This window comes from Panthera onca (assembly GCF_046562875.1).
Source record: "Panthera onca isolate mPanOnc1 chromosome E1 unlocalized genomic scaffold, mPanOnc1 haplotype 2 h2.Chr16_ul_2, whole genome shotgun sequence".
Classification (NCBI taxonomy): Eukaryota; Metazoa; Chordata; class Mammalia; order Carnivora; family Felidae; genus Panthera; species Panthera onca.
The window spans coordinates 610,238-622,696 of NW_027675816.1; the positions used below are offsets into that span (position 1 = coordinate 610,238).

The following is a 12,459-nucleotide window of genomic DNA, read 5'->3' on the forward strand; positions in this document are numbered from 1 at the left end:
GAGGCCCAGGTGACTCACCCAAAGTCACAAAATCAGTGGCAGGACTGGGCTCAGAACTCAGCAGAAGCAGGAGGGATCCTGTGGAGGGATCACTCTGGAATGTGGCTATGGCTTTGTCCCTGGCCCCTAAAAGAGGTTTTCCTGGGGGCCGTCCCAAGCCCAGCATCAGAGGTAGTCATGAGGGTGGCAGGGTGGTGGGGCGGGGGGGGGGGGGAGGAGGAGGCAGGCCCTTCTCCTTGCTTTTCATGAACTCCTGGGTGGTGGGGGCAAACCCCCCCCCCCCCCCCGCACCTCCAGGCCACCCCTCTTCTCCCTCCAGTGGCCCTTCCGGACCCTCCCTAAAAGGTTAATCACCCAATCATCCCATCAAAGGAAATTGCACTTTTGTGCCTTAAAGAGCGAATTGAGCTTCAGCAGCATAGTTATTTATGGTCTCTAATAAGCATTTCTGGGTGTGATTAACCTTTATGCCAGAGTCACACTGGGAATTGGGATGGCAGCTTCAATTCCAGCCACTGCGCTGGCCTGGGGGTGGGACACGGGCAGCAGCTGTCAGACTCCCACCCCCCACCCTCCCTCTCTGAGAGCCCCTGCACCCTTCCCTCTCCTCTGCCCATCCCTTCTTTCCGTGCCCTGTCCTGATCTGGGCCATCCGCCTTCCTCCAGCTACTATCCGCTTGAAAATCAGACCCAGGTGGCCTGTCCCCTGGATCCTAGCCCCCACCCAGCTGCTAAAAGCAGCTCTAGGACCTTGTGTTCTACCATAAACCCCTATAAAACAGAGAGCATGAGACCTGCCCCACATGCTTTCCTTGGAACAGTGCCCCTTCCTTGGGGCATTGTTCCAGTTCCCTTGGAACAGGGACCCACTGGGTCCTTGGACAGTCATGCTGTAAATCCAGCGGCAACGCACCCTTGGCCTTCTCAGATTTAATGTCCAAGGTTTGGCTCCTTGGTGAGTGGAGGAATTTGTCACTGAGGCACAGGTTTTATTTGGGGCCTTGGAGCTGCCGGGCTTCTGTACAGAAGTGAGGCATCACCTAGTGAGTGAGCCTAGCACTCCGCCAGCTTCAGGTTCCTGGTGCCATTTTGGTTTTCTCTACCACCTGTTGGGAAATAGTAAACCTCATAAAGTCCTAAACACTCGGCTTGTCAGAAATGGTTCTGAAAGGAGAGCCAGCAGCTAGAGTTAATGACCGAGGGGAGAAGCTAGCAGAGCGGCCCCAGAAAGTGGCGGTCCTAGGCCAAAATCACTTTTGGTCCCATTTGGTGGAGGGCTGGGCCTCTGATGTGACCTCACCCACCGTAAGCTCTGGCTATGTATTTTGGGTGGCAGACCTCCCTGAGCAGTGGAGGGAGCTCTGTGCCCTCCCTGGGAAAATGGCTGTCAAGACCCACAACACGGTGCATTTCATTACAGGGTTTCACACCTCCTCGTGTTGCTCGTGGACCCCAGATTAAGAACTCACAGCCTTAGGGGCGCCTGGGTGCTCAGTCAGTTAAGCCTCCAACTCTCGATTGTGGCTCAGGTCATGATCTCGCGGCTTGTGGGTTCGAGCCCCGCGTCGGGCTCTGTGCTGACAGCTGAGAGCCTGGAGCCTGCTTCGGATTCTGGGTCTCCCTCTCTCTCTACCCCTCCCCTGCTTGCATATGCTCTCTCTCTCTCTCTCTCTCTCTCTCTCTCTCAAAAAATTAAAAATAAATAAAAGTTAAGAAACAAAAGGGGCGCCTGGGTGGCTCAGTCGGTTGAGCGCCTGACTTCGGCTCAGGTCATGATCTCGCAGTCTGTGAGTTCGAGCCCCGCGTCAGGCTCTGTGCTGACAGCTCAAAGCCTGGAGCCTCCTTTAGATTCTGCGCCTCCTTCTCTCTCTGCCCCCACCCCTCCACTCTCTGTCTCTGTTTCTGTCTCTCAAAAATAAAGAAACATTAAAAAAATTTTTTTAAGAAAAAAAAGAACTCTCAGCCTTGGAAGGAAACAAACAATATCCTGGAAATTCTGGGGGCCTGTTCCTCTCATGCAATAATTACTTGTGGATGGAGCTAGAAATCTGGTGAATGTTGAAGAGGAGATCAGTGTGTGTGGGGGGTGGGGGATAAATACACAGGAAAACTCTGGAAGTGTTCATGGAAGAGGATTGAGGAATGAGCCAGAAGCCTTTACAGACCCTTCCTCAGGAAAAACGTGGCACAGGCACCGATTCTGTACAGAGCCAACCTTTCCCGAGAAGAGAGGGTGATTCAGGAATTTTAAGAAGCATTTTTTTCTTTGCATGGTGCAAACCCTGTTGGTAGAAAATGCCCTTGGGAACCATCACCTGCAAGGAAATGGAAGGACTGGGGTTATAGGCAGCCAGCCAAGGACAGGCTAGCCCTTTGTCCTTTGCACGGCATGTGGTCTGGTTTCGTGATGAATCTGGATTCGCTCTGCACCTCCGTGAACCCTAGGACGTAAAGGTGCCAAGCTAAGACCTTCCTGCCTATGTATTTGCCATTAATCAGAACCGAGGGGAGTAAGTGCTTTGGAGCGAGGTGATTCCGGGCACTGAGGACCAGCCAGAGGTTCGTGACCCTCGTGAGCACCTGGGTTCAGCGCATGTTCAGGGGGACATGGGCACATCGACAGGGGACTGAGTTGCTTTGCTTTGGAGTGCTGGGGAAGGAGCTGCCATGGGGAAGGTTCCGGAACTGGCTTTCCGGGACTGCGGGGCTCACCAGGTGAGGCGGTGGGCCAGGAGGGGGGTGTGCGGGCCAAGAAATGCAGGGTCAAAGGTGCGTGGACTGTAGCGGGATCCCGCGGCTGGGCAGGGACAAGTGATTCAATGTGGCTAGAACACGGTGTACTTTCGAGGGGTGTCTGAAAGACCATGGCACGAGCACAAAGCACGGCTTCAGGATTAGAAGGACGATGGCGGAATGTCTGGTGGCGGGACTGCTCCTTTCAAATAGGGAGTTTCCAGTTTCTTTAAGTGGCCTGCGACTGGCTCTGGGGCCTCACTTCCATTGTGTGTGTGTGTGTGTGTGTGTGTGTGTGTGTGTGTGTGTGTGTGTGTTGGAGGTGGTGGAGGCAGAGAGAGACAGAGAGAGAGAGAGCGCTGGGTCCCTGCTGCCTGTGCTGAGCTGGGGACAGGGCTCGTCAGCGAGGACACTGCTGTTTGCTTAGCTAGTGAGAGCCGCTGGCTGGCCTAGTGGCTCCCTCCTCTCTCTCTCTCCTGAGTTTTCATTTGGAAAACGAGGGTAAAGATAGTTCCTCATCTCTCTGGGGACTGCGAAGTTTAATTACTGATTAATAAGGTGTTGGAAGTTCCTTGGGGCCAGACAGATGAATGGGTTTGTTCTAATCACTCCCAAGTCCTAAGAGCCAGTTAGCTGAGCGTCCCGAGTGCTGGGCACAGACTGGGGGCCGGGGGGTACAGGGCTGGGGGTGTGCTTGTTAGCCTGGAGCTTGGCCCAGCAAGAACAGAAAGATCCCTGTGATGTGACAGGAGTGTGACAGGAGTCCAGCAAGGGACTGGAATAAACAAGGTTCACTAAGGACACAGCGATGAGGGGACATGTGGGTGAACCAATAGGCCAAGGGGGGGCTTCCTGCAGGAGGTTGGGGGCAGGACAGACTCCGACCAGAAGTGGGGAGCATTCGATTCCACGTTGGGATGGAAGGTAGGAGTGAAGGGAGCAGAGCTCGCCTCTATCATGAGATAGGAGTGGGGAGGAGCAGGTCCCGGGGCAGGTGGGTGGCACTAATGGGGGGGCAGGGTGGGAGCGGATATTCATGGCTAGTGAGCAGGGAAGGTTGGCCTCTGGGAAAGGGCAGGTTAGGTTGCTTCTGAGGACTGGGGGAAGGTCCTGAGGTTCGAAAGGGTGAGTGGGGAGGAGTCCAAGGGAAGGGAAGATATACAACATGGGGAGGGATGGGATAGGGGGTGTCCAGCTTGGGGAGCTCAGGGCAGGGCCGGGACTTGGGTGAGGCGAGTGAGGCATTCTCCCCAAGCACAAAATGTAAGGGTGTCCAAAATCTCATAATCATGATAAACAATATTTTAATATTATCACTGATTTTCCCTTTTACCCCAAGCTCCAATATGCCCAGACTGTTACTGAGTTTGTCTTTTTAAAAAAGTTTTTGAGGGGCGCCTGGGTGGGTCAGTCGGTTAAGCATCCAACTCTTGATTCGGGCTCAGGTCATGATCTCACGGTCATGAGATCAAGCCCCGCGTCAGGCTCCATGCTGAGTGTGGAGCCTGTGTGAGACTCTCTCCCCCCTTCCTGCCCCTCCCCCTCTCATTCTCTCTCAAAATAAATGAATAAACATTGAAAGAAATTTAAAAAGGCAGACAGAGCTTTGCTGGACCTTGGCACCCACGTCCAACAGATGGAAGGAGGAGGCTGGTTACAATGCCCGCCCCCCCCCCCCCGCCCCCAGCCCTCAATGTGCTTCTTAATACCCTTGAAAATCAAGTCCCAGGGGAGACAACTGCCTTGCCACTAACCTATGACTCAATAACAATCAACATGACCTGTTGAGTGCCTGTTGTAGACCTGAGACGCAGTGTAATGTCAGCACATTTGAATGCAGTGAACAGAGGACTTCTGTATACACACTGCGTCATGGGAACCTGGGAGGGAGGGCCATTTACAGGTGAGGAAACCGAGGCCCAGAGAGGCCAAGTAACCTGCCCCTGGCAATACAGGGCTGGATGCCATGTCTCTTTTGATTCTAAATCCATGGGAGGGTGGTGGCCTCAAAGGGGACACAATGATGGTGGGAAGGTGCTAGTTGAAGGGGCAGCCTTCCTGGTGTGGGGCCCATGCCACTCTCCTCCCAAGTGACCTGAAATTCTGGAATCAGAGTGACAGGGAGCCCCCAGGGAGGGTAAGGGGCAAAAGTTCTCCCTGGAATAAGGCAGGCCCCCTTTCCAGACACAAGTACCCCTTCACTCAATTTCCTCATCTGCAAACGGGGACAGCCATGCCAGCCCCAGGGAGAGTTAAGTACCATGGCAGATGTAGAAGGGCTCCGTGAACCTGGAGGCACAATTTGTAGTGACTGGTAATTAGCTGGGTGGGGATGAGAGCCTGAAGCAGCTCGTTAAACTGGGCCCGACCGCCTGCAGCCCGGGAGGGAGGCCGGCAGGTGCACTATTAAAGAATATCTGTGAGCCCCCGAGTGCTCAGCAGGCGGGTGTGTGTGTGTGTGTGTGTGTGTGTTGGGACACAGTTGGGTCATCCTTGGGATCCCATGGGGATGGAGGTGGCTGCCCCGGGCACAGCCTCAGTGAATGTCAGAGAGAAGGTTCACCATTGTCCTGGGAACTTGAGCTCCCCCTCTTGTTACCAGCCTCCCTTCCAAGCCCTTCCAGGCACAGACGACATGGGGGCAGGGGGAGGGCAAGGTGGGATGGGGTGTCTGGGAAGAGACATGCATGAGACAGAAGCGAGGGGAAGCAGGAAGCTCACGGCACGGTCTCACCCTGTCCCTCGTCTCCCTGTGTCCACAGGCCCTTCTCCTCCTGGGGCTGAACGCCATCTCCGCCTCCTTCCAGGACCAGCCCTGCGAGAGCCTGTCCCTGGCCAGCAATATCTCCGGTGAGTCCCCCTCCCCTGATCCTGCAAGATCCCAGGTCACCACAGCCCCCCCACCCCCTCCCCGCCCCTGGGTCCCCCAGGGCCTGCACACAGAGCCATGCCCTAAAGCAGGGGCAGCAGAGGGATTTCCTCTCTAGAGCTGCCCGCAATTTGTCAGGTCTCCGCAGAGCACTGTGGGAGGAGCGTGCTAAAGTCGGCATCAGTAGGGTGGGAAGGAGAGCTGCGGTGAGATCACAGCATCTACCATGGGCACAGGAGGGTCGTGTGGCAAGTGCGCCACGCGGTTATCTCCCCGGCTCTGGGGTGGGCCACAGGGGAAGTCGCCCCAGCCCTCGCTGTGAGAACCAACAGAGCGGAGGGCTGGGCGGTGACTCAGGCACCCGCGAGGAAGTCAAGGCTGCTCTTTTGTGCTGCTAAAAATGCCCAAAGCGCAATACCGTAGGGTGCTAGCTACACGCCAGGTACTGTTGGAGGCGTTTCAGATACGTCACCCCCATTTTCACTTACACCTAAGGAAACTGAGGCTCAGAGAAAAACGAGTAAGTCCCAGAGCCAGGATTTGAGCCTAGGCGGCCTGGCTCCCAGATACACTTTTTAACCCCGTGCTCTATGCCTCCTCCGTAGAAACTACTGCATAAGTGCAGATATTACTAATGACTTGTATACGCACACCATTGACAAAGCCCTTTGGGATGATTATCTTACTTCTCACAAGAGTTTAAGACTCGGCATTTGTACAGGTGAGGAGACTGATGCATGGGAGAGCCAGGTCTTTGGTTTCTGAGGCCATGTCTTTGCCAGCTTCGGGTGTGGGCCCCGAACCCTCACCCCGGCCACTCTAACCGGGATCCTGGGGGTGCTGCTGCCCACGAAGGTGAGGGGGGCCCCTGCACCCGAGGGTCTTTGGGAGGCTCGCTGTTCTTTGGTGACTCGGTTTCCTCTTCGGGTCTCCCCTTGATTCAACCCAACTCATTAATTGAGCAGCTACTGTGTCCCGGGCCCCATGCAAGGCATGAGAGGGACAAAAAGGGGCTCACGGTCTGGTCTGGGAGTCAGGCCCACATCACATGTACTATGGAGCAAAACGCAAGGGGCGTGCTGGCGGGGAGGTGGACACTGTGCACCAGCCGGGAAGCAGAAGGCATTGGTTTCCGATCCTGGGCCTGCGGGGAGAGGAGGCTTCCACACCTCGGAGCGGCTGCCTCCTGACCTGCTGGTCTTTTACTGTGGGGGGAGCCTGGGGAGGGGAGAGGAAGAGCACTGGGCTTGGAGAAGGCTAACTGGGTCCATGCTTAAAGTGGCACCGTCCTGTCCTTCTGCCCCAGGGTAGCCACAGGAATGAGCATGCCATTGACCCCCTTGGGCCTCACTTTGCCCAGACTGTAAAGTCAGGGAGGGGTGTTAACTCCCAAGGATCTGTAACAATTAAATGCACTAAGTTTTGTGGCAATATGTCACAAACTATAGAGACCCATACCACTACCGGGTATTATTTTTTTTTTAAGTTATTTATTTTTGAGAGAAAGAGACAGCGCGTGAGTGGGTAAGGGGCAGGGAGAGAGGGAGACGCAGAATCGGAAGCAGGCTCCAGACTCTGAGCTCTCAGCACAGAGCCTGACATGGGGCACGAACTCATGAGCGGTGAGATCGTGACCTGAGCCGAAGTCGGATGCTTAACCAGCTGAGCCACCCAGGCACCCCACTACTGAGTATTATTTATTATCGTTGGTAATACGAGCAGGCTTTTGAAAGTGCTTACTGTATAGCTGGCATTGAGCCATGAATTCCTCACTACAATGAAGGTGGCAGGGAGGATAGACCGGGGGTGGTATGAATCCAGGAAGGCTTCCTGAAGGAGTAGGTTTCACAGTGAGTCTCTGAGAGACTGTGCGCGTGAGCTGGCAGAAAAGAGCCAATGCTCTGAGCCAAAGCTAGAGTTGACTGAAGACCAGCAGGTGGGTTTGGTGGAATGAGATGGGAAGAGGAAGCCTGGGGAGGTTCCGGGAGCCCAGAGCATCTGGCTGTAAAAGTTGGCTAAGCTAGGCCATGGGGGAGAGGAACATTCTTGAGCAAGAGCCTGGAGTTCTAGCAAAGAGAGACAGGGAGGGGAGAGACCAGGCTGAGTCTGAGATGAAAGGTCCTGCCCACAGCTCCCCGTGCACGGGGGCCAGGTCAGCCCCCATTAACCTGCTTGTTGTGCCCTGGAGGAGTGACATCTCTGAGCCCACGCTGGTGTCACCTGTCCTGGGAGGCAACGGGCCATGATGAATATCGTTCATTCCCCAGTGATTTGTACTCTGTGCCCCTACCCTCAGCCCAGCCCAGCCTGGCTGGCTTCATGGCATATAATCCATCACCCTCCACAACAGCCTCTGATAACAAGCTATTTATCTTCCAGTGCCAAGACCTACCCAGACCGATGGGCACTGGTAGAGACAGATGGTGAGGGTGGGGTGGAGGGACCAGGACAGATGGATGGGCGTCTGGCCGGGGAGGCTGGCACTGAGCTGGGCCTTTGGGGGTCCTCTCACATGCCAGGAGCAGGAAGAGGGTGGGTCCCCAGGGCCAAAGCTCATCATAGACTTGGCAACTCATAAAATCATGGCATGAAAGTGGCAATGCCAGAAAGTAATAGAATTATTGACTAGTGATGTCGGAGACAAATGAAATGATATTGTTGACAAGGATCCAGGGTCATCAGTTCCTATCCCGTCTTAAGGTCCTGAACGTTAACAATAATTAACGATAGCTTATGGTTATTTAGTGCCTACTATGTGTCAGACCCCATTCTGAGTACTTCAATCTCATTCAGTCATCACAACAGTATTGTCAGGAAGTTTTTTTTTTTTCTTTAATGTTTATGTATTTTTGAGACAGAGACAGAACGTGAGCAGGGGAGGGGCAGAGAGAGAGGGAGACACAGAATCCAAAGCAGGCTCCAGGCTCCGGGCTGTCAGCACAGAGCCCGATGCGGGGCTCGAACCCACGAACTGTGAGATCATGACCTGAGCTGAAGTCGGATGCTTAACCGACAGAGCCACCCAGGCGCCCCTGTCAGGAAGTATTTTATCCTCATTTTACGGAAGAGGAACCTAAGGCTCAGAGAGGTTAAGTAACTTGCCCAAGCACACACAGTTACTCAGCCGTAGCCCCAAGATTTGAACCCAATCAATGGGCTGCCACGTATGTGGCTATCCGGAGAACCACGGTGCCCAGGGCCCGGGGTGGTCGGTCATCTGAGTGTGCAGAGTCACCCCTGCAGTTTCCCATACCCATAGTGGGTTTACACACAGCCCCCGATTTCCCTCAGGACCTACAATGCGCCTGGCACTGTACTAGGAGCCGGGAATGCAATAATGGAGAGCCTGCCAACCCACGGGACAGGAGGCTCCCGCCCACTTGTCCTGATGAATCGCACACCCTGCGGAGGTATCTTTCTGTTCTGTCCAGCCCAAAACAAGGCAGCCCAACCACAAGGTGGCCGAAACAAGACCAGGACTCTCTGCCTGCCCTCTGCCACCTTCCCCGTGCCGGCTGACCCGGGCGAAACCCCTGCACATTCATCCCGACTGCGCCTTCCTCTGAATGGACGAGCATGTGTGTTTCAGAGGCTTCCCGTGGGCCGCCCGGCTGCTCCCACTCTGGCGAGCCTTGGCCGAGTCCCTCTCTTGAGCTTAGACCTCACAACAGCGGGGCTGTCGCTAAGTGCCCACCTACTGTGGTTCATTCAGAAGCCGCTGATGGGAAGACCCAAAATAACTGGGGACAGGAACCAGATTCAGGTTGCCTTCTGAAGGTATCTAGGATCTGCTGAACGCTTTTGGACCCTGAGCCTGCTGGGAGAGGAATTATGTAATGGGGTGGGGGGGGGGGGGGAACCCGCACCCGCTTGTGCACAAGCATTAAGTAGGCCACCTTCAAAGGTTCTCATCTGTTGTTAGAACAGGCCCCCCAGGACCCTGATTCAGCAGGGATTTTGTCAGAGGCAGGGAGGAGCCCTCCACATGGTTTCTTTCCCCTCTTCCCTCCATTTGCACGGATTTGGGACAGTCTGACCGCAGTGCTCCAGTGAGCATCGGAGGATGCATGTGTGGGGGCGGAGGAAGATGCAGGAAAGTTTTGTGCATTACTTTAGCCCGCTTAGCTCCACCCCTGCCTCCAGAACAAAACTCTGACGGGATCTGGCTGCCTCAGGAAGGGGTGAGCCACCAAGTTATAGGAATGTTAACACTCCAGACATGCCAAGTACACGCTAGCCTCAGGGCCTCTGTGCTTGCTGTTACTTCTTCCTAGAACACTCTTCCCCCAGATGTGCACATGGCTCCCTCTCTCTCTTCCTGTAGGTCTCTGCCTAAATGTTGGCACCAAATTAAAATAGCTGTCCTGGCCGTCTTTATCTCCTTGTCCTGCTTGCTTTTTCTTCATAGCATTTCTCACTGCTTCACAGATATGTCTGTCTGTCTGTTTGCCGCACCCCCTACCTCCCACCCCCAACTAAGGGCAGGGCACTTATTTTATTCATTACTGTATTCTCAGCCCCTAAAACAGGTACTGTGTCCCCAGCCCCTAGAAAACTTCTTAGATGGTCGGTAAAAACTTGTTGAATAAAGAGCAAAATCGTCGTTCCTCCCCACCTATAACTTAATTGGCCAGGAGGGGCGTCCTGGGACAGGACGGTGTGGGGAGGAGTTGACTTAAAATAATAGCTCAGGCTTCCTGCTCCAGGCTGGGGAATCCACCTGGTTATTTGCAAGACTGGGTTACCCCAGTCCAAACCGCTCCTCACCCCAGAACTAGGATATCCAAGCGGGAAAACACCCGCCAGGAGAGCAGGAGGGATTGGGCGTTTGTGCCAGTGGGACCTGGAGGGGACATTGGCTCAAGAATCAGAGTCCAACAGCCCTGACCTCTAGGCCCGTGTAGCCCCCATGCTGAGTGACACAGAAACTTCCTTTCCTTCCTTCTCCTAGGAGATCCACTCCCTCCCCGTCCCCAGCACCTCTGGAATTACTTCTCCCTGTACCTTTTCCTCCTGGCTTTCTGTCTGCCTTTCCCTGTTTTGCTCCCAGTGTCGTTGTCTCCTATTTCCTCTCTCCCCGCTCTCTCTCCGTCCCCACTTGCTCCCACCCCTCCTCCCCCCCTTTCCTTCCCTTCAAGTGGTTAAAAGGATTGAATTAGCAGCGTGAATTTCCCGAAGCACCCTTCACACTGCAGGGTATACAGCAGTGTTCAACAAAGGTTGCTTCCCCTGCCCGCCAAGTCCTACACACCCTTCCTTGGAGGCCCGGGCTCTGCCCGATCCTCAGGGACCACGGGTCCGCAGAGCGGTGAGCTGGAACCCCTAAGTGAGCCACCAAGGGCTGTGGCCCCAAGGAGGTAGAGCACTTTGCGGGAAGGCGGAAAGTCTGCTGTGCCACGTTCGGCGCCCCGAGGCCCTATTTGGCGCCCCGAGGCCCTATTCGGCGCCTCGAGGCCCTATTCGGCGCCTCCTCCCTACCCTCAACCTCTGGGTCCCCACCTCTCCTCTTCCAGCCTCCTTTTCCTCCTCTTTTACTGCCTATCCCTTCTTCCGTCCCCAGCAACCACAAGGCCAATCCCCTTAATCCTCCTGCTGGGGTCTCCTAGCCTGAGCCCCGCCGCCGCTCCTGATTGGCCTTGTGCATCTGACCCCGCCCCCGTCTGGCCACGCCCCCAAGCCGCCCTCGGGCCCAGTTCAGGCTCCCCGCTGGTAGGCTGGGGGGTGGCTTCTCTTCTTTCTTCTTGCAGCCTCCCCCTACCTTTCTTCCCGATTCGCACAGACGTTCATTCCCTCTAGGATTTTCTGGGCTCTTCATGTAAAGGTCATGTCCCCCGCCTTCTGTGAGCTGCAGGGGGGAGGCAGGGAGAGAGAGTGGGAGAGAGGCACTGAGCAAGCAGGGGCCAGAGATGGTGCAACCAAATGCTATGAGGGCCAGTGACCCAGACCGGGGACCTCTGTGGTGCAGTGGGAAGAGCCCTGGGCAGGTGTCACCAGCCAGTGTTCAAACCCTACTTCTGCTTCCCAGTGTTTGTGGAACTCTGCATAAACAGTTTGACTGCTCGGCCCCGGTTTCCTTACCTGTGAAACGGAATGAGCACTCGTGTTAGCAGGCGGTGTGAGACCTGTAGTAGGTGCTACCGACTCCTAATCTATACCAGACTAGGGGCAAATATGTGTGCTGTGTCCACTTCCACCTCATACCTCCCCACCAGCTGTGGAAGGGGCAGGGCTCTGGCCATTGGCTGGTACCTGGTCCTCGAGGTCAGAAGGGCCATCTGCCTAGTAGCCAGTTTCTGCCTTGGCTCTAGTCTGGCCCCGGCTGTGGCTGGTGTCCGGTCCTGCCTGCCCTCTGTTCTTTGCCAAAAGGGCTCTGGGGAAATGGCCAAGGCAGAAGAGAGAAGGACAGGGAGGGGGGTAGGATCTAGACCTTACACTGAGAGAGCACATTAGACGAGTTCCAGATGGTGCCACACGTGACATTCCATTTAGTCTCCCCCGTGCCCAGCTCAGGAGACACTGGGAATGAATGAGTGGGTGAGTGAAGGGACAACTGTCCGAGGAAGGTACAATGGTGTCGTTAAATCGGAGGGTATATGCAAAGTACCTGGCAGGTGCCTGGCGAACACAGCCCTCAGAAACGTTGCTCCCTTCCCTGCTGTCTCCTTGACTTTCTCCCCTCCCCTTATTGGCACAAAATGTGGCTTAGAAAGAATACGTGGGTTGGCGTCGAAAACACCCAGCTACGTTTCTTGGTTCTTTCGCTCATTGACTCATGACTTCGAGCAAGTCACTTAGCTTCCCTGTGCCTCAGTTTCCTCATCTGTAAAAAGGGACTAAGGACATGGCAGGGTGGATGA

At 55.1% G+C, this 12,459-nt stretch overlaps 1 protein-coding gene across 3 annotated transcripts in view; it reads left to right on the forward strand.

Moving 5' to 3' along the window:
- CRHR1 (corticotropin releasing hormone receptor 1) overlaps positions 1–12,459 on the forward strand; it is a 46,420-nt gene that overhangs the window by 16,660 nt on the left and 17,301 nt on the right. Inside the window, exon 2 of one of the 3 annotated variants that reach the window (XM_060645806.2) lies at positions 5,496–5,583. In XM_060645806.2, coding sequence (XP_060501789.2) covers positions 5,496–5,583 — 88 coding nt within the window. Of the gene's footprint in view, positions 1–5,180; positions 5,584–12,459 lie in introns of those variants that run through there. The other 2 variants (XM_060645807.2, XM_078437021.1) reach the window with 2 other exon arrangements.